General features: G+C 41.1%; 1 protein-coding gene across 2 annotated transcripts; it reads right to left on the bottom strand.

The window, feature by feature from the left end:
• Nucleotides 1-667: 667 nt before the first annotated feature.
• Nucleotides 668-22096, bottom strand: pamr1 (peptidase domain containing associated with muscle regeneration 1). Of its 2 annotated transcripts, XM_040133972.1 has the most exons (15): nucleotides 21910-22010; nucleotides 21657-21684; nucleotides 14987-15163; nucleotides 13770-13895; nucleotides 13090-13204; nucleotides 10019-10236; nucleotides 9240-9347; nucleotides 6515-6685; nucleotides 6141-6332; nucleotides 5026-5916; nucleotides 4753-4929; nucleotides 4064-4130; nucleotides 3627-3856; nucleotides 1983-2341; nucleotides 668-1725 (listed from the first exon to the last, which is right to left on the bottom strand). In XM_040133972.1, exons 1-15 carry the CDS (start codon nucleotides 21910-21912, stop codon nucleotides 1144-1146), a joined length of 3444 nt encoding a protein of 1147 aa, XP_039989906.1. In that variant the 5' UTR covers nucleotides 21913-22010; the 3' UTR covers nucleotides 668-1143. The 2 variants fall into 2 exon arrangements, with proteins under 2 accessions (XP_039989906.1, XP_039989905.1); XM_040133971.1 differs by lacking the exon at nucleotides 21657-21684 and having other exon boundaries at nucleotides 21910-22096.
• Nucleotides 22097-22651: the final 555 nt, after the last annotated feature.

The following is a 22651-nucleotide window of genomic DNA, read 5'->3' as shown; positions in this document are numbered from 1 at the left end:
ACTGCCCCTAGTTTTTATTTCTCCAGCTCTAATACTGTATGGCTTGTCTGAGTTTGTGTATTTAATCCTGTTTCCTTTTGTTTTATTGTATTGTGTTTTATTTCATCTTGTTTTCGTGCTTCTAATTGCATGAATTTAAAAGTCTCATTATTACTATTTGAAGAAAGGAAGTATTTTATCCTTATTTTACTCATGTAAAGTAGCTTGTAAATTTTAGTCATTATTTTGAAATTAGGAACAGATGAACCAACAACCAGAGCCCAGCTTTTCAATCAATGCTCCCAAATGTAGAGAAATAATCTACTTTTTATTTCCCCCTTTTCGAAGTCTATTTAAGCTGCAGTGCCTCTATTTATGCAAACTCACTTCTGAATAATGGAGGAGGTTCAAAATGGAAGTAATTGATTTAATTTGAGCACAGAAGAGAGAATTGATCTGTGAATAATGTGCTCCGTTTATGGTTGTGAAAACGGCACTGCTCTGACCTGGATTCATTTGCTTCACAGCGCTGTGTGCTTCATGGAGCAAATACAAGGTGTTTCTTTTCACATCATCTCAGTGTGATCTGTACTTTGTCAGTACAATGTATTTTGTATATGCATACATACAGACATAGCTTTTACACTATGATGAAAAATAATCAAACTCTGACCAGCTTTACCACACCCAGATTTCCTTTAATTAAAAAGTCACCATTTTTCTGTCTTTCAATACAATATGTACATCCCTTGAGTCGTGTGAATTTATAGAATAATTCAGTACATTACAACATATATACATAACAATGAGTACAATACAAACCTTCATTAGCCTGAGGCCTGAAATGGTTTTCTAGTCATTTACAAGTCTGTAACCTCCAGTTGAGGGACCTGAACGCCGAGGTCTCCTGATAAGAGGTTGATGTCAAGCACATCTAATGTGTTAGCACCCCCTTCAGTTAGAGCACTGTGTTGTCCAGTGTTGCTTCTGCACCTAGAAAGAAAATGCCCTTGTGTATGAAACCAAAAAAAACAAAAACAAAAAGATTAGACAGGACAAATAGACTGAAAGCAAAAAAACATAAGGAAGAGGACAGTAAAATATAAAGGCATTTAAATATTTTAGAAGCATAGAGGGAACATAGTGAGTCAGACAGTAGGATATTTATTTCATATTGCTCTCTATCCAGTCTTTGAAGTTGGATACACGTGTGTAGACTGTGTAGAGGTCAGGATCACACTCCCCTTTGTCATAACCAAAGCTCACTAGTCCCAGGAGCCTCCACGGTCCTTTGCTCCCCCCTTGCACCTGTGTAAAACTGAGAGAGGGCTTCTGGCTGTTGCTGGCTTGGTTGTCAGAGATTGTAGGGAGGACAAGGATTCCCCCGGTGTCAGACGGACATATGTTAGAGGGTCCATAGTCAGGCTTCTGGCTGGCACAAAGCATATTGTCTGTGACACTGACCGGCATGCCGTTATGAGCGTATTGCTGCTCGCATGGGACTACATCGGCAAGGTGAACAAGCCCAACTCTCGCCTTCTCATCAGCGCCTAAACTTGAATCGGGCAGTGGAGACCAGCCTGTCACAAGCCCTTGTCCAGAGGTCAACTCTTCTCCCTGGCTTTCTGAGAAGCAGAGGGGCAGGATCTTCTCCCCAATCCTTGCTTTGTCCAATAACCTGATCACGGCTATGTCAGAGTCGAGAATATTGGGGTCATAGTTTGGATGAATTACAATGGAGGCAACCTAAAAGAGATAGACATGGACTTACTGTGCAAGTTTGGTAAAAAGAAATATGGGAAAAAAAGCCGAAGAGATGGGGAAAAACTAATTGTTGAACCAGGAAATATTCAGTGTGGTTTAGCTGCTGCTCACCTTGTATTACAAATGTAACATGTTGTAAAATGTTGGTTGTGTAGTTTGGATTTGTATGTAATAAACTGCCTTAATCACTAAATTAAGATTTTTTTTAAAAAATGTAGGGGAGATCTCTCATAGCTTACCCTCAGGTGTTGGAGACCTTTACTTTCCCTGTGGTCATCACGATAATGCTTCCCCACCACCACCTTGATCTTGGCTGCATCCAGAGGATACACCTTCCCCAGGTCTGTCACACAGTGAGCTGCAACCACCAAACTCCTTTGGTTAACCAGAGCCCCACTGCACACCAGCTGCCAGTCAGAAGCCTCGTTGTGGTTGCCAGTTTCTGCTCCGCCATCCCTCTTCAGGGACCCTGCCAGGCTGTCTGCCTTGGTCACCTTGGTCTCTATGCCATTGGTGGAGCGGCGGTAGATGGCTGCCAGCCAGGGCCAGTGAGCCTCTGCCGGCCTCTCTGGGTCAAAGGTTGGATGCTTCCCACACACTGCCAGGAGGAGGAGGTGGCAGGATGAGTAGAAGACCATGATCAAGGGGAGGGCAGGAAGACAGCAAAAATTTAGACTTGAAATGAGAGTGTGTCAACATTTACTGCTGTGGGACTTTCTTTGAATTGTTGAGCTTTTATTTAAAACTTGCACACAAGCTTGCTATTTTGAAGATTGTTTGCCAAAATGCAAAGCAGTGGCATAAATAGAGCAACATATAAAACATCCAATCTTGCCACGCAATCTTGTGAAATGTGAGGGCCCCTAATTCGTGAAAGAAGCCTTAGTGCATTGAATCTATTTTTTAATAAAATCACAGATGGATATTTGTTCATTCTACAAAATGTTCATAAAATGTACATATTGAATGTACATATTAGATAATATGTATACACATAAATTGAAAGATTCAAACGTCTTATCCCCTTCATCATCAGCTGATGTACAAACGGAGAGATTTAAGCTGAAGTTTAGAGACTTCCAAGCTGCTTTGCTACTTTCTCCCACAATACCGTGATCAGCTAGAATGCGGTGACTCCTTGTTGACATTGATAGAGATGTGTGCAGAACTCCTTTATTAAAGTTGCCCACAGACCCGACACCTTTTCCACGCTGTGATTAAAGCAGGCTGTCCATGACGAGCAGTCCATTTTGTGATTGCTACAAATACTAAAGTGGCTGGTCCAGTCAGTGTAAACAAGAGCCTTCACATAGGAATCAGTGACGGAAATGCTGGGTCATGGAAATGTGAGTATTTTATCATCACCTGTTTTGAAACTTTTGGTATTCTCCAAACCAGCTGTTTTGACAAAAGATGTTGCTGTTGCTAATGATAAAGAGGAGACGTGGCTGTTGTAAATTGCACATTTGATTACAGCCTGGAGGAAGCCTCCTTTTATCACAAATGCTGATTCTTTAAACTCTTTTCTATCTCGCAGCTCTGCTGTTCATGTCAGCTAATGGAAATTATACGTAGTAGCTTGGGGGAACTTTTCCCTGAGTAGTAATGAAAGGCCTGCAGCTCTCTGGCTGGCAAGAATTTCTAAGAGATGGGTAAAGAGGCTGACAAGCTTTTGCTCAACGTCAGCAATTACAGGCAGTGAGTATATTTTTAGAAAGTGCAACTGTATGTGCCCATACTGGACATAATTTTGATACCACATATCACTGCAGATATGTGTATGTAAATCACTAGATTAAAATTTGTGTCAGTGTGTGTGTTCCGTGTGGGTGTGGCTGTTATTTCCAAAGGTCACTCAACTATTAGTCCTCTGCTGCCCTCACCTGGTGAACAGGAGACATGACGCCCACTCCACTTCCCTGTCTTCAAGCAAGTGCGGCGAGGACTGCCTGAGTGGTAGTAGAACAGAGAAGCACACTCATACTCTATATGTGTGTAAAGGTGGTGGAAGCCCTGGGGCAACTGGGGAAGCACTGGAGGGCCTTTAGTGGGGCCGTCGGACTGGAGGCGTCGGCCCAGCACGGAGGAGTAGAGCTTGTGCACAGGTGTCTTTCTGAAGGGAAAAGGAGAGGCCAAGGGTGTGTACAGTACACATTCCTCTTAGGTTGAGTAAATTGCTTTTGAATGTGAGTGCAGAGAAATGAACAATTACGTGACAGTAATTCTTCAGTCATTAATTGGAATATTACTAAGCAGTAGACTATACAGTACTTACGGATGTCAAGCATTATTATATAACCTGATGCATTGGTAAACATACCTGGTCGGTGTCTGAGGTGCCAGAACTCTTTGTTTAACCAGATCTGACACTTTGGGCTCCCGGCATGCTGCAAATAAACACACATCTGTGAACACACACGCGTTGCCAGGCTGAAAAAAAACCTTTGGCTGCTGTACAGCATAACTTGCTTTGTCTCTTACCCATAGCTCTTTAATTCGTCAGGGAAGCTGAGCAAACAGACAGTTCAACCACTTACCATTTGGCAAAGAGTTGCAGATCAGACAAACCAAAATCCAATAAGAACTAATTAACTTTTACAGCTCCAGACTTGTCAGATTATTGTACTGCAAGAATACTTTACTCACTAGTATTAGCGTTAGCATTTAGCATTTACTTAGCATTTTAGAACTTTTTACTTGCCTGCTGCAATAACTAAAAGTTTGATGGCCTATTACAATGTAAGAAACCCATGATCCTTTATTAAATGATCATTTTCTAATAAAACATTGAGTCTGCAGTATGTTAGTACTTATAAACCCTTTAGAAAGTATACCTTATTAGAATGTGGTACCTATTTATCAATGCAGATACAATCAGAAAAAAAACGCTGTATATACTGTACATGCCAACTGCAATGGATACCTTTCAAAAGTCTCTCAACAGCCAACTGATATCATCATTAGTAATTAAGCAAATTAAAGAATCAGTGACAAAACAGAAGACAGTACCTCTGACACAGAGGGGTTGTTTGCCACTCCAGGTACCATCTGGTTGGCAGGTACGTCGGGCATCACCACTGAGAGCATACGAGTGGTTGCAGAAGAACTCCACTGTTTCCGGCTCCAACCCTGGCACCACCTGGTGGTAGCCATGGTAAATATGAGGGGGAGGTGGGCAGCTTTTCTCTGCAGGAAGAGAACGGGCAGTAGGTGAGGTGAAGGCCAGTGAAAAGGTGGGGTACTCTACATTTTAATGAGTGTTTTTCTAAATAAGTCTCTTACCAGTGAAGCTTTGGTTGACTTCTTTCTCCTCTTCTTTTTCTTTCTCCTCCTTCTCCCTATCCAGTTCCTCCTTTGTTTTCTCAGCATGATCCTTCTCTGTCTTATCCTCTTTAATTGTTGGTTTTTCCTTTGGTTTCCCAATTTCCTCTCCTCCTGCCCTGTATAGGGTGTACTGTGTAATGTTGACTATAGTGGGAATGATTTTCCTCCCAGGCTCTGGGGAAACTATGGTATTATTTACTCTCTCTGTGTCCTTTGTATCATATGTAACTGTGTTGTTCTTTGTCATTTCCAGTTCAAATATCTCCACTGTGTTATCACCCTCAGATATGACCGTCCTCAGCTTGGTATCATTAGGGCCCACTTTCTCCGGATCTCTTTTTCCATTCACCTGCTCCTCTTTTCTTTCCTTCTCTTCTTGTCCTTTCTCTTTTATCACAACTATTTCTGTGATATCTGTCTTTGTTGTGCCCTGGTTTATGTCTGGGCTGCCTTCTTTTTTCTCAGTTGGCTTTGCTACCTCTGGTTCTTTCTTTTCAACTGTGTTCAGGCTGTTATCTTGTTCTTTATCCACTTTATCTTTTACGCCTCCAGTGGGTTTCTCTGACCCAGTACGTCTCTCCTCTAGCTCCCCCTCAGTCCTATTCTCAGCCACAGGTTTCTTCGAAATGGTCCCAGTATATTTATCTTCTTTGTTGACTGCTGTTGTATTCTCGTGCCCAGTGTTTATATCTTTCCCTTCAATGCTTTCTTTTTCTCCAGTTGTCTTCTCTTGATCCCTCTCCTCAGTTTTGTTTATATCTTTATCGCTGTATATGTCTGTTTCTTTGCCCTTTTCTGTCTCTTTTGCCTTATCCATGTCCTTTTCTGCTTCAGTGAGAGTGTTATTCACTGTGGGCAAAGAACATAAAAAAGATAACTTCTGCATTGTCAGGTAGCTGCTGATTGCAAATCATTTTGTTCAAAGTTGGCTCGTCATGCTGAATGTCTCTATTCACTGACTCACTTTCTTTGATCCATTAAAAACTAGTATCCTTATAAAAACAAAAGCAAAATAAACTATTTGCAATGACTTGTCCATTTTATCTGGAATAACAGAGATTCCAGAGTCTGACCTTTGGTGCAAACGGGAGGAATCCCACTCCAGGTGTTGTTAGGGAGGCAGGTTCTCTGGGAGGTCCCACTGAGTTCATAGGGCTGGTGGCACAGGTACTGTAGCGCAATCAGGACATCATTGGGTCCATAAATCAAGAAGTGGTCCCCATGTGTTGGCTTGGGTGGTAGAGCACAGACTTTCTCCACTGGCACTGGACAAAGAAAATAAAATAAGGCTTTTAGAAGCCGACAATCAGACCTTTTCCACAATCTTCACCATCTCTCGGGCAGTATGTATGGCGTCCAAAGACAAGCAAATGACACATTTATGACTTTCCCAGATCCTAAAATTTAACTATTTTGTAGAAAAAAACATTCCACATGATCGTCTTACCACACTCTGGGGCAGGTGCACTCCAGGTGCCATCACTCAGGCAGATGGCAGTACGAAACCCCTGTATCTCAAACCCAGGGTCACAACGGAAAGTGATGCGTGCCCCTGAGTGGTGAAACAGACCCTCTGTGGATCCATGGGTGGGAACTGGAGGCCTGCGGCACCCCACCACTGAGTGGAAAGACAGGCATGCACAGTTTATTTATGAACACATGTTGTCCTATTTTCCTTTTTCCTAACTAAATTAAAAGATTAGAATGCTCTGAGGATTTAGGAGGAATTGCTAGCATTCCTTTAAAATCAGTTTATTGCACCTCCCTGCTGTAAAAGACCACACAAAAAGGCCTTCAGTGAGTTCATTGCCCTCTGGTATTTGCTGTTCAGACAGGTTGCCCACAAACCAAAGTGTCAGCTCTAAAACTCATCACTCTTAATTTAAAAATGTCCAGGGCTTCGAAAGCTTGGCCTCCTACCGCACAGGCTTATTAATGAATAATTTCACCCATTGTGGTAAAGTGTGAACAGTTCACAGCAAGACTTTAACACACAGCTTGTAAATGAGGAAGAAATAGATGCAATAAAAGAGCTTTAGTCAAACTGTTCAATTTTCCAGTGTTGTAAAAGTTGATTTCATGAAGTGGAGTAGTAAAGATTGGTTGTGTAGTTGTGGAGTACTGTGTGCAGCTCTGTTATATGACAATCCACTGCAAAACAAAACTATCCATGTCAAAAATGGGAGAATTATTGTGTAATTCCTTTAGTGTTTTGTGATGTGCTGTTGCTGTGTGAATGAACTATCTATTTCTATGTTAAAGGCAAACTGCAAATGTGCACACAAATGTGTTGTGGTAGAGGCCTGCACCACCCACAACTGAGTTCACAAAAACTCACACACACACATGTTAACACTACCGTTATCATACCATTACAGCACTCTCTGTAAGATGATCCCTCAGGCGGTTTTCTGTGTTGTTGACTTTAAATTGGGTCAGATCATTGAAATGCACTGTCTGTGGTTTTATAGCTCCGAAACAAGGAACCCTCCCTATAGTCTGGGCGTTTGTGCCTTTTGGCATTTCCAACCATCAGTCCCTTAGGGGATGGAGAATGCAGTTGGCCAACCAAAAGTGGAAAGTTTAACTGTAGCTGACCTCCTTTGAATATTTTTTTAGTAAAAAAAAAAGGTGTTGCACCCTGAGATGCTGTGGGCATTCTTGTGTTTTGGTATAGGAGTCATCTTCCATGTCCGATTGTGTCCAGGAGTTATTAGGGGGGAATGCTAACATAGTGGGCATAACAACACATACTGTAAGTAAATCATCATTCCTTTCATAAATGCCCTTGAAACTATCTTGCGCTCCAAAACTCAAGACTAGATTAAACTGTGCCAGATAGAGAAAAGAAAAGATCATTTATTTCCTATCTTGAGTTTCCGCGATGACGTGTCAGATTCTTCCATGCAGAATGAGTTTTAGCTCAGGCTTACGGCAGATGACAGGTTGATTATTGTGACATAAAATACGGCTGATGTCCGGTTCATACTTAAAATTCTCCAACTGACTCCGGGGCAGGAAAGTAGAATACATTTCCTCTATAAAATGCGAGACATTAGCGTTATTCCAGCTCTCTTCCATTAAAATTAACAGCTGAGGATTGCTCATACAGATGGAATACAGATGAATGCACACTGTGTGGAATGAAACTCCTGGATTTTTTTACAGGTGTCTCCTCCAATGGAAAAGCTGGCCCATGTTATAGAAGTAGAATTGTTTCACCAGTAGTTTCATAGACTCAAATTTAGCTCTGAAAATGACACCACAAGAAAAAAGTGAGTGGGGTTCAGGAGGTCTGTTTTTGCAGGATTTTAAGGGAGGTGTATTGGGAACATAAACAAAAGTTACGGTCCAGACACCCTTAAATAAACAAACTTGTAGGCCAAAATGGCTCTAGCCACACTCTAAGGGAGCAGTACCCCACATGACATATACAGTGGGTATCTTCAGAAACCAAAATGGTTGCCAATCTCAGAATTACAGTATTTTTTTTCTCCTCATCCTTAAAGCTCCAAATATTTTGTTGGAGCATTTTCCCCTTTCATGTCTTTCTTGAGTCAATTTCTTTGCCACTGAGCTTATCTACCTTTCCACAGCAGTATGAGTTCATACATTAGTTGGTTTAATGCTGCTGAATTTCGTGCAAACTTATTTGTTAGGTGGTAATCTGGATTTGCAACCCATCCGTTGAAATTTATTTCATATTTCTACAAAAAGCTGACTGGCCAAAACCGTAGATGGGACTGATCACAGATGGGGAAAGGCAGCTGGCCTGAACCCAGTCCAAACCACAGACATCTCCCATGTGACAGTGAATCAACAACAGCCTCGGGGTAGCAACAACAGTAAAAAAATAGGTTTTCAGGAAGAAGTCAGTTCTCAGTAAGTTTGTTGTAACTACGTGTGTCCGATTTCAGATGAACATTACTTAGATAATTCTAGGATTTCGTAAATGTCATTGCAGTAAGACGCATGTCTTTCAGATGCCTCATGAGATGGAAAATTCCAGTCATGCCCACAATGTGCCGCAAAGACTGGTTTATTCTCCCGTGTGGTTAGAATCTGCAGGTCATTTTTTTCTTTCCCCACTTCTATTTTTTTCCAAAATATAAAATGTCAACATTTTTCAAGAATGATCATACTGTAGGGACTCAGTTATGTTAGAGACTCACCATTTTCACACTTCTTGCCTGTGTAGCCAGCCAGACAGGCACAGTGGTAAGTGTAAGAACTGTCCAGGATACAAGTCCCATCATGCAGGCAAGGAGAGGAGCTGCAAGCTATAAACATACAAGCGTATGGCATTAGGTATCAAAAAGCAAGAAATCTTGTATATATTAGCAGTAGAATGACACAATCTGTATGCCAGAAAGGAATGAGTGTTCACACCCAGCTACATTTAGGGATTCATAGTCAAGCTGGTGCCATTTAAATGTCACCTTCGCTTTCCATTTCTTAAAGTGTGTGGACACATCTACACAGAAAGCCTTTGTTTATATTTACTAGATCTGGCTTTGCCGCTGGTTAGAGTTTTAAACCTTGAGAATGAGGACATATCTGGAAAGTGAGGGCATTTTGGTCAGACCTCACTTTCTCAGTGGTCCATTATTAGGCTTTTGCTCAAATTTTGTAGGTGTCAGTCAATGCCATATCAAAGCTTTTTATTATACACTGGACTCTGACCAGTGTAAAGAAAGAAGTGTGGAAACTTCTTTGTTGTTTATAAAGCAATGAAACACTCCAGTGCCCCCCCTTGCTGTTTTGGAATTGATGATAGTTTTTAGGTTTTAGATTAAAAATTCTCTAGGGCTGTGGTTAGGGAAAGGGGTTAGGATTTGGGATAGGAAATGAATAACAACACCAAGGGTCCTCACAAGTGTAGAAGTAAAGAAAAGATATTATTAAAAGTAGTAGTACTATTTGTTTTTGTTGTTGTTGTTAATCGACCTACCTGAGCTCTCCTGAAAAGTGGCAAAGAATCCATCAAAATTCTTGTAACCATCAGACACAAAGAGTATGTGCAAACTGTTGCCAGAGCTCTGAACTGGGGCAGGTCTGTTGTTCCCACAAAACCGACCGATAACACGTGAGTTGATGCTGTCACCATCTCGGACCTCCACGTAGTCATAACGACAAGAATGGTGAAACTCCAGACTCAGCATCATAAACCTGTTTGTATGAAGATGAGTATGAAAAAAGCATGGAAAAAATGCCACAAAACTAAACTATTCAACATTGGAAATTATTTTTACTTTTAATTATTTTCGCTTTGACACATTTTATAAATGTGATGGTGAACCTTTTGCGTAAAAGGTTCTGGTGTGTTCCTGCTATTTTCTTGTTTTCCCGGATTATGGGAACACCTGTGTTCCCTGGCATTGCCACACCAGCTGGCTTCACGGTACTGACGCTTTAAAAGTTTCAGCCAGCAAACGAGTAATGAACATGAACGTCAGCTACTGAATGCACTAGCAGCTGCTGAAGGTGATTTGCCCACTGTTACATGCCATTCTGTTCTCAATGTTGCTTGAAATGTGTTTCATTTTTACCAGGTACCACAGCAGTTAAAGATGTAGATTTCTGCTTTTTTGTTTTGCAGCAAAGATTTTTGGAAGCTAAGTTGTTTGCTGCAGTAAAGAAGAAAATTAGTCACCTGGGATCATGGCTAAAACAGGTATAGGCAAGTAAAACCACATTAATATTATACCCACCGACTCTGCCCCCAACATTAATGAAGAGAAAAGACTGAGATAAAGATGAGATAACGCACACTTGTCAGCAAAAATAAAAGAATTGGAACATCAAGAAACCACAAATACATGGCTATCGTTGGGTTCGTGGCTTTGGAAAGCTTTAGGAATTTCTTAAGAATTTTCTCACCCCTATATTTAATAGATCAATTATCATTAAGACTCATTATGTGCCCTTTAAACAGCTGAACTGCACATATGACTGCCATTACATTTATTTAATTGACAAGAAGTACTGCTGATAAACAGCATCACTCGTCCCAGTCAAAGCATGGCTTCTCATTATGTCAGATCTGCTTCCGTTAAACGTCTATAAAATATATCCATTAATCCTGAATACATATATTGAATGCGCAACAATATTTCCAAAACAAGTAGTACGACTGGTTATTACTTGTACGAAATTTTTAGGCAATGTGTTAGAAGAAATTTACACACACTTTCACACTTTCACACACTTTTGGTTGCAGTGAGAGGGTGACATTGAGATGACTCCCAACTGTTTTAGGAAAAACACAAAGGGGTCTCCTTTCCCCTTCTCGGCAATTTCAGATGTAATCTCCTTGGCCTAACATTGGAAAGAGACATGAAGGACCGATGAACTTTATACAAGTCAATGGCATGCTCCCAAATCCTCTAATTTTATCCTTTATCACAGACCCCTTGGTTCAGGGAAGCTTAGCCTAGTGAGATTTATATCCTGCTGCTGCTGTAACAACGCACATTTCCTCCTGCGGGATTAATAAAGTTCATCTTATCTTAATTACGATAATGCTAAATGTTAGCCTGCAGCAGCTCCAAACAATTAATGCCAGTAATTCGGTAAATATATTGCCTGTGCTGAGATTGTACTGCGAGCCACCGTAGTTAAAGACAGACAAATACAAGAAAACCCAACCAGTAATTCCCCAATTGCTCAGGCACACATGTATAACTTTCCATTAGTCTATCTCTGAGCACAGCAGTGCTATTTCGTTTAAGAGTTTTGTTGGATTTATGTCACAAACTAAGGATAAAGAAATATGACACTTTATATATTAGTTATGACTGCATTGACATTTGTCCTCACTGAATGGATTTGGCCTTGCAATCCGCTCTATGTATGTCACAATTTATGGTTGTTTAGTTTAATGCAAAGCTTTATACATAGAAGGCAAAAATGCTTGGAATCCCTAAATGTCTTTTATGCATGCACCGTTACCGTATACACTGCATGCTCAGCCTGAAACTCACCGTATGGAGCTTTTGATGTGTTAAAACCCTGCACAAATGCTGTATGTGTAATGGAGAAAATGACAGAAATAGGAAGCTATTACGGGACTGAAAAGTAATAACGTTCCTGAAAAAAAAAAGTTTTGTGGTTTCCAAAAACTGCTGTAGACTTGCCATCATCCCCAACATACATCTTGCAGAAATATCTGAAGCGAGGGGAAATTTGACTTAAGCGGGCCAGCCATTAATAACTATTACAGATGGACAATGAAGATCCTAAAAATTGAACATTTAATGCCAAATTAAACTGTGGTGACTTGGACTTTATTAACACAACCGTTTGCTATATTCTGCAGTTTCCAGACACACACTTATCTGTAAACTATGGCCATTATATCCACATTAACTATTGTTTGTTCTCTTGTTGGCTGGTATATAACATAAAGTATTTCTCCATGGTTTGAAAAAGATTCTTAAGTAGAAAGGAGTTCAAATGAAAACCATTGACATCAAAGTCAAGAATAACTGGGATACTTGGCTGTTGACTTTTTATGCCAATTTGAGTCAGATGCCAGTTTGTCTTTCTCTCAGTCGGTCCACCACTTAGATCTAGATTCAAAATTCTGGATGGATCGCCATATAATTTTGCACAGATATTCATTGTCCCCAGAGACTGAATCCTAATAATGTTGGTGATCCCCCGACCCTTCTTCTAGTTGCATCACCAAGTCAAAATGTTAATTTGTCCAATACTTTGTTTTATGATGAGTTACCTGAAAACGAATGGTATTCCCATCAGCCTCAGCTGTAATTTGTGTTCAGTGCTAATAGTAGCATGCTAACATGCTAAACTATGTGTTTGAATGCATTGTCACTGGCAAGATATCAGCACACTAAAGTTAAAATTTAGCTCAGAGCAACGCTATGCCTGAGTACAGTCAAATGAATATTAACAATTATGCTGCAAATGTTACCTAAAAGATATTACTTCCAAAATTTGGACAAATTTTAGAAATGAGGTCCAAAAACAACAATATAAGCAGAATGTTTATGATTTTACCTGAGTTCTATGGTAAAGGGATGGTCAACCTGTATGGTCCACTCACACCGAGCATTGTTGGGGTAACTTTCCAGCACCAAGTGACCCTGTCGTTTATGGATCACTCCCCCACACTCTGAAACATACAGGAATTCCAGTTTGGAAAGCAGTGTAGAAATTAGGTGCTATTTAATTTTTAGAGGTTCTTAATTACAGCTTAATTATTATTCTGAGGGTCTACATTCAGCTGCTTTGGTTACCATTCAAGCCAAAAATAATTACATTTGAGTTTCCATAGGCACTTTAAAGGCCTATATTGTGCTTAACAACATAAAGAAACATAAAGATAAAATGCACAGGGGCAACAAAGACTTTCAGCAGCCCTTCCAGGTTTCTGCTTTTAATTAAATATATGCTTCTTGTGCCCCTTGGCAGAATATTTGCATATTAAGAAAACTATAGTCGGTGTCCAAACGTTAGATATTAAATTGTTAAATGGGATTACTGAATATTAAATGACTTGTCATTCATTCGTTATGGAAATCCTCCTGGCCATATGGCAGCCCTCCAAGTTGGCATAGAAGATAAATCATTAGGGAAGGAAAGAACATATAGTTCACAGTATTCATTTCGCTTATAGAAAAAAAATATTTACAATGGAGCCATGAAGGATCTTTAATTAGGAGAACAAAGAGACTTACTCATGCAATCTCCACCAGACCAGCCAGGCCGACACTCAGCGCAGTATTTGCCACTAATGAAGAAGTCATCCCTGGGGCCCCATGTCCCATTGTTGCAGCGCTTACAGTTCTCAAATATACTGCAACCTGAAAGAAATAAAGCCAGACTAAAAATTAAAGAAAAGCAGGAGTGAGACCGACAGGCCAGAATAATTCACATGAAATCTTTCAAAAGAGATGTTATTGTTTGTCAGCGTTGGGAACACTTTAAATTAACATACATTTCCTTTACATTAGCTCTGGTAAACTCATTAAGCTCATCTTTTACTACAAGCCTCCTGAAATAGTAACGTGGAGGATAGGCCCCTGAAATGGTTTCCTGGAAGGACGGATTTTTACTCAAGTGGCTGCTCTGTCCATGGGGAGTTGAAAAGCAACATCCAAACTGAGTACAGGTACGAATTTTAACAACAAATGGGCTGAGGATACACACATGGGAATTTATGTTCGTCCACCGAGGTTGGAGTACATTTTTTAGCATTTGACAGTAAAACGTGATGTACAGGTATCCATTTAATTTTGAACAGCTGTTTTTTTTTTTCCCATAAAGGAAATCATGAGTACATTCAAGCTTTGAAGAAAACATGATGTACTTCTATAGGCAAATGGCATGTAGGAAACAAGAGTTTGGATGTGTGAGCTGCAGCACGTGTGCAGACATCTCCAGGTGATTGTATTCTCACGTACTTTACATACATGCTTTACACCGACAACAATGTGCTCATCTCTCAGAGTAAAAACACACTGATTTACAACCATTTCATTCACAAATCAAAGTTTCAAGTGTGATCATACACTCCCGCACTCTGCCAATTCAAGAGAAGTTTGCCAGTAAGTCAAAAGAGGGAGCCAATATGAAGTTGGCTTGGAAACAAATTAGATCAGACACAAATACAAAAGTTATTCTAAGTCTTTCTGTCACACTGTTTGTCATGCTACAATGCAAACAGCTGTGCGGCTAATAGGCAGCACTTAGTCTTGCACAAACTATATGGCGATTCAATATAAACCAAATTCTCATAGGCGGAATCAACAAATCTTTTCTTAAACACCATTGACCATTGTCAATAATAAAGACAATGGTCAATTCTAACAACTTTTTATTTCGACGAAGGCAAGGAATTTTGGAAGATCTCATTAAATGGGACTACTTATATCCATATTCACAAATTTTCTACCTGGATGGATGATACAGGGGTCACACTCATTGATGGCGTTGCGACAGCAGGGCACAGCATAGCCCACCGGAGTCCCCTGGAGTGGGCATTTACAGTGGATCACATCATACTCGCAGCAGCCCCTGCACATAACGTTCCATTCTGGGCCCGGGCAGTGGTTGTACAAGTACCTGTAATCTAAAGAGGACGATACATTAGGGTCAGACACTCAGCAATATCAATCAAACAAGCAGGCGGGAAACATTTGTTTATGTAACCATTATTTCATGTGGACAGAAATAGGGAGGAAGATGAGTGAAATGTGGAGAAAATGTATCAGATGTAATATTTGGCCTTGTGGGAAAGTGTGAGCAGACATGGCTTATGGTCAGCGGAAGCCTGAGCAGCAGTGGAAGGATTCTGGTGAATGCAGTGTTTATCCAAGCTGCTGCTCTTCAGCGAGCTCTCTGGTTATTTCCACTGCCATATGGTTGCGAGTTCCTCTTTAGAGGACCGCAAGTCACTCAGTAGTTAACCTCCTCTTTATGTTCTCATACCATATTACAACAGACAACATGCCGCAATTGTAGAGTCAGTGTCACAGAAAAAAGAATCAAATCAATAATCAGAAAGTCCTTTATGTACCCAAGTGTAAACACTGAACTTCTTGTTTGTTACGTTTCTGCGCAATAAATAAAATGTTTAATTGGATCGGAAGCCAGTGATTCATGGACCTTTGAGTCTGTGTGTTTATGATTATGTAACAGTGAATTTAAAAGCTGAAGCAGACAAGTGGAAATTCTCTTGTGGCAGATGTGGACAGAGAACTAACAAAAGCTGAACTTTAAACTTGGCACCATGTCATTGCAGCAGTTTGTACGTACACTCCTTCCAGCCTTGCGATCATAATAACTTCTCTGCCCTCAACCCTAGACTCCCACCATTCATTCCCACTGGTAGTCCCCACTGAAAAACACAGACACACTTGCATGGGGGTTTTATTTGTAAAGCTGTAGTTGCAGACGATAATGTATTGTTTATTTATTGTTTTTACGAATTTTGTGAAGCCAAGATTTTAAGACACAGACCCACTCAAATGCACTGGCACACAAGCAACAAGCACAAGTGATTAATCTCTTGGTGGTTGTTTGCAGACCGTCAACTAGAGAGAAGAGGCGTGGATGCCTTAAAATTCAGTGAGTCATCCCTGCTGCTCTTCCACATTAATATCGTAAATTTTACCTCAGACCAGCCACAATCTGGCCTTCTCCTCAGCTACTTCTCCTAAAACACACAGTGAGGTATGACATACACACTGACATAAATCAAACAGAAATCAGGTTGTGCAATGCCACTGGGTCAACTTGAATACAGGTTTTTTAAGGACAGAGTTTGTGCTTCATAAAGCTGTTGCAGGCTGTTTCATGATTCCTGTCTCTTCCTAGGGTCATGTATTGTTTTGATAACATGGGCTCAGCTTCATTTGTGTATTATCCTTAAACCATGTACAGCAAGACTGTGACACCAACGGGGTTCAGTCTGCACTCTCTGTGTCATGGTAGATCTCAGGAATGATTCAATGTCACTCAAAGTTTGTGGAGCACGGGGCCCATATGCACCAGTCGCTTACACAATCACCCGTGTCACACTAACTACCAGTAATGGATTCCTGGGGATAAAAGTGATGGTTACTTAGAAGCTCTCAGCTTTGTTTTTTAATCAAAGCTGATGTCATTGCATTGTCTTCTTTTGTTTAGCTTGGTCTGACTCCGTGAGAGAAAAAAAAAGAGATGGTTTCTATCCAGATTGTCATTTTTGCGGAGTCATTTTGACCATGTGTGTGAACCACGAAAATCCATGGCATGGGAATGGTCTGTGTGTTTAGAGAGATGTCTATTGAGACAAGAAGAAGGCACAGTGCAAAAAGTTGGATTGTGCACAATAGTGTGAGTCAAGTACAAGTAAATATAAACAACGGCACAGGAACCTTTTTCCTCCAAAGCAAGTAAAAACCCAAGTTTAGCCACATTCCTACATAAAACTGTTATTTTTCTCAATATACAGTATTTCACTAAAGTCTTCCCTGTCAAAACCTGGCACCTACATTACCGATGAAATATTAGAGCTGCTATTTGTTTGATTACAGTAGACTTTGTCTGCACACCATGAATCCAAAACAACTCTGGTCTACTTTCACTCACATAACTTAAAATGCAGCTGGAAGCAACTATATTTCAAACAACTAGGACTTTAGTTATGATTGCAATGTGATCCAAATTACTGAAGTCGGACACTGGGGATTGTCAAACAGGAGATTCTGGATGGACTGAGGCCATTGTTGACTGTGGTCCTGGCCAGGCTTACTCATCAGCCTGTAAGCTGTTGTCATTCGTTACCCTGCAATGACTGTTCAGTACAGGATGAAAACAGTGTTTAAAAGGTGTGATGCCCGCCGCATGGGGGTCGAGAGGTGCTGACACCATCTCTCCTCCTTATGGGACAGCTTTTATGCTTCCTCCCTGAGGTCTGTAAAGGATACTGGCCAGAGAGACTGTGAAACCTGATTTATAAGACATAAACATGAAAGGGTCAAAAGACTTTATGAGCTGGTCTGGTATTGTCATTACATGGATCACTACTGCGTGTCTTGTCCTTCGACAGAGAAGTGACATCCTGTGGTTGTAGATGCCCTCAGTACAGTCCTACAAGAAGGTGATTTAGATTAGAATAACAAGGGCTGGAAAATCCTCTTTTGTGGGATGACAGTCAGTCAGGAACATGAAAGTACATGCATTTGTGATAGGATTAGTTTCCCGATTGCCAAAATCTTTTTTTAGTCTATTCTCCTCCTTGAGGTAAATAAACACAGGCAAGAGAGTTTTAATTCTTTAAACGCTGTGTACAGTTTCAGTTTGCTGACGTCCAGCTGTGCTGATAAGGCTGTTATGTTCTTCTGTGTGTGACTCCCAGGTTTCTTCTCCAATGCTAAGCGCATGCAGGAATGCATCCTTATTGTTCTGGACTGATTTCCCTGCTCCTCAAAGTTAACTGATTTTAAAACACGGACAATCATTTTTACACGACTGTACTTTGGCTTGCACCCCATCAATTTGCATTTATTCATTTCAGCGATAAGCTTACCGCCTTTTACAAAACACATCTGTGGGGCTTCCAGGTCAACACCTGCAGGTGAATACAGACGGGACAGTAACAATTTCAAGTGGGATTTTACAGCAGTTTAAGACGGTCTGAACGGGTGGGGAAGTGCACGTGTAGAGGGGCAAGCCGACAAGTGAGTGGGCGTTTGTGGAAGCATTAGCACAGTACATGCACAATGTTGTATTTAAATATTATATGCAAGTGCAGACACTACAAAAACTTATTTGAATATGAAAAAAAAATGGCACCACCATAAAAATTTCACAGCATTATCATCATGATTACGTTCTGTTCCCTAAACCTGTAATTTAAGCCAAGACTGTGGTTGTGCTCTGTGCCCCTGGCTTGTACTTAATCACAAACTAGGAGTGTTGACAGTTGTCAGAGATGGAAGACATTCATCTGATAACAAAGTTTGCTTCTCTATTGTGCTCCTTGGCTTTATAGCACCTTTTCCATCCAACCTGTCTCATGCTTTGTTGTTGTTTTTGGTGTGTGCGATGGTGTCTACATATTTCCACAGTGCACACATAACTAGTATTGTGTGTGCGTGTGTGTGTGTGTGTGAGAGAGAGAGAGAGAGAGAGAGAGAGAGGACAGACTGGCCCTAAGCCATATAAACACAATTTAACGGCAGATCACAAACATTTTATTTTTTCCCCCCCTCACTTTCATAGCTAAGCGTGCAGAGTTTCGTGTGGCTTGTCTGGCTTTTCTGGTCTTATGTAAGTGGTATCTGCTTTTTCCATTCCAGATGTTGAGTTCCTGAATGTACGGCTCAACAAGCGTTTCAAGAAGCCACAGATATAAAAAAAAAAAAAAGGGATCACATAGGAATCCTAACAGCCTTGTAGCTTGGTGGAGACCTCCGTGTGTCACAAAGGGCTTCCACCCTATCAGAAGCTCTACAGGCCCAGGTTGTTAGCTGGCATGTCTCAGCTGTCCACCATTGATGTGGATCCAGAGACTGACATCATTATCACCAGGGGCAGAGAAGTGGTCACGGAAGGTCACATCCTGTAACCTTGCGTCTGAACTTACCGCCATGCTCGCTCACTAACCTGCGGGGGAGCCACAGCAAACTCTGACTTCTGCCAAGGACCAACTATAAAACGTTCACATTATTGTTCAGTTTTGTATCCTTTTCCTTACCTTCAAGATGTAATCTGTGCAAATATAAAGCTCACAGATACACACAACTGTTCCACAAGCCCCAGAAAAGCAGCACTATTGATAAATGAATACACTGCATTTGAGATGTGCTGCCGGCGCTGAATTTGACCTTGCAAATGACTCATAAGCCTGCATCAGCTCCAACACTGTGCCATCCTTTTCTGGAAGCAACTTGCTCTGAACTCAGCTAAAAATAAACACCGAAAGTCAGCATCGGTTTTTGTCTTTGTTGTGATTTCACATCAGCATCCACCTCTGACCCAGCTCACATTCACAACCAAGCGCTGCCTTAGGATTCCTTAGAATTCATGGCTATCTGTGACATTTAAACCAGTTATTTTCTAGTTTGTTTTTTCTTGCTGACTGCTCAGACACTGTATCTTATCAGCTTGAATATTGTCCTGTCTTGCCAAGCGGCCACGTACAATGCATAGTGGAGCCCAGTGAGAACTTTCAGATGAGTTCAACATATTTATCAGGAACACTACACAGTGCTGTGGCTCTGTCACCTCTATCAGACATGGTGTGTCTCTGCTGTGCAGGATTGACTGAGTTATCCCTTAAAGGAATATTTCAACATTTTGGGAAATACGCTTATTCGTTTTTTTGATGAGGGTTAGGCAAGAAGATTCAATCAATCTTCTCATCTAACTCTGAAATGTCCAACTATTGATTTAACCTTCGCCCAAAATTACAAAAAACATATTTCCTCACTTGCCCTTAGTGGCGTCTCGTAATTCAGACAAATTTAATTTCAAAAAAGTTGAAGAGAATGACAAATCATAGTATTTCCAATACTGAATAAATAGTTTCCCACTGACAAAATGGTCCTTATTTCGAGTTGATGTATCCTGGAAAAATAGTTGTTTTACAGCAGCAGTGTGTGCACGTGTGTGCATGTATGTGCTAGTATATAATTCCTTTTGCCTACTGCCCACAGCAGCTGTCTGGTATTTTGAGGTCGGAGTAATTTAGCTATCATGGAAGAGGGAAATTCCCAGGGGGAGCTCTGTGGGCATTGTATATCTGAATGTGGCCCGATCCCAAGCGCTGATCCCAGTGCCCATCCTGTAGATAGCTTTAAATAAACTTTCCTCCGCTAGGAAACCACCAACTCAATGAAATATCCTGTCACTCTACTATCCACTTTGGTAATATTTAATGTACACATACCAATATGTAGGTCAAACATGATTCTGAGATGTGCACATATGTTTTCAGGATTTAGCCCCTAAACTTGGAATGAACTCTTGACTCTGATGTCTCACAAACTATTTTTCCAAATGCTCAATCAGTGGCCATGTTTTTCTTCCTGTAACTAAACTCTGTGCCAAGATTTCACTTTCTCCACTCTAATGTCATTGCTTTAATGTTGGTCTTTATGTTGGTTTCCTACTGCCCACTACTCAGAAGCCCTGACAACCTCCCTGTGGACTTAAGTTGAAACAGACCATGTTGAGAGTGTGTCAGAAGATCAGGACATCTCAGAATTCATGTAGGTGCGGGATCCTGAACAGGTACAAGCACATATCAAACAAGCCTCACTAGGCTTGCACGCATAAATGGAGTATAAACACAGGCACACTCAAAAACAGATATTTCCATGAAGTTAGGATTTGCTTGTATACACCTCTGCTATGCTTTTCAGAAAGGGAGTTATTTTAAGTGGCTCAATAGAAAACAACTATCATCAGCTGATTATCCACGATTACGAAACAAGTCATGCTGTGACTCAACTAATAACATCATAAGTAGGTATATCTGCCAAAACTCTCTTAATCAGTGGAGTTTAGCACAGCTGTACTCTGCCCAGCCCTTTGCCACATTCATCAACATTACTGATCGAAGGTATTATTTTACTCTGTGGTAACCCTGCAAAAAGGAATCAGACAGAGGGGCAGATGTTTGGTCAGGAGTCTTGGAGATGGTGTATGGTGTACACATTATCACAGTCAGCGTGATTGACTCAAACATGACTCATGTCCTCCTGTGGCAGTTCAAGCAGTCACCAAGGGTAAACAGGCAGAGTCGATCTTGATCTCTGAGAGAACTCACCCTCAACACTTTCGCACAAATGGGATTGAGTGCAAAGAATCAACAGACCTATGAGGACTCCAACTGCCCCATTTTACCTCAAGAATGTGTGACAACATCCAACTGTTTTTTTGGGCTTTTTTTGTATTTAAGAGTATCAAAACAATCTCACTTTAATTTCACACAAAGCAACAACTGTAATGAGTAGAAAGGAGCATGACGATCACAGAGACCTTTTTTTAATGGGACTATAAACAAACTCACAGAGGACAGTCCCTCACTCTGTATTTCATAAACATGTTGTAAATACAAAGATTGCACATACTTGTCAGTGTTGTTTTTCTTTGCTGCTTCTGCAAAAAAAACAAAAAGGCTAGTTTTTACATCACTGCCTCTCAGTGGGACTTCTTTTACAAGCCTTGCTGCGTGTTGTTGTGTTCTTAAAGGATAGAAGAGGGGATGGAGAGAGTGCTGAAGCCGGCTTTTTGAGAACAAAGAACTTAACCCAAGAGGATGTGAGATAGGTTGAGGGAGAAAAAAGGAGAGCAGTAAACGTAAAGTCTTTGCCAATGTCTTACCATGGGGCCAGGCTCTCACTTGGGGTAAGGAGATGAAGATGAAGAGAGAGATGAAGAGTAACCATCCCTCCTTCCCAGAGATAAAGGTGCTGGTCCAGGGGTTCGTGCGGGTGCCCCCATGGGTTTGCCCCGGCTGCAGTCCCCGTCCCGCAGACAGCATGCTGCAGTCTGGAACTCTGTTTACTTTCTGAACTCAGCTGACATCACCTTCTCTCAGCCCTTCAGTCCTTCCCTCCCCCTCTCTCCATTTCTCCCTCTCTCTCTCTCTTTCTCTCTCTTTCTCCTTCAGTTTCTGTCTCTCTCACTTCTCTTTGGCTTCAGGTTACAGCCCAGCCTCGCAAGGAGTTCCACTTGCAGTAGTCTCCCCAAAACTCCCCTTGCTCCGCTCAGAGGACGACGTCACTGCTTGTGAATGAGTGCAGGCTCCAACGCCTAACGCTTAACTCATTATGGTGTCACACACAGAGACGCACGCACACACACACACACACACACACACACACAATGAGGGGTCGCACCTAACAACCAGTTTGTGTAATACATTTGGTGATGGCTACACTTTCATGGCCGATAATCGGGTGATAGAATTTAAGTGTGCTTCAGTACTTATGTGTTCATGTCTAAAAAATCTTGAGGTCAATGGACTTCAAGTTCACAACTAGCTAAGCTTGAAAAAAGCAGCTGTTTGTTGTCTCAGAAAGCAGTGTGTGTTAACAATAGCATTCTGTCAGTAATTACTGTA

This window comes from Xiphias gladius, chromosome 8 (genome assembly GCF_016859285.1).
Source record: "Xiphias gladius isolate SHS-SW01 ecotype Sanya breed wild chromosome 8, ASM1685928v1, whole genome shotgun sequence".
Classification (NCBI taxonomy): Eukaryota; Metazoa; Chordata; class Actinopteri; order Istiophoriformes; family Xiphiidae; genus Xiphias; species Xiphias gladius.
This window is presented reverse-complemented; position numbering and strand designations above follow the sequence as displayed.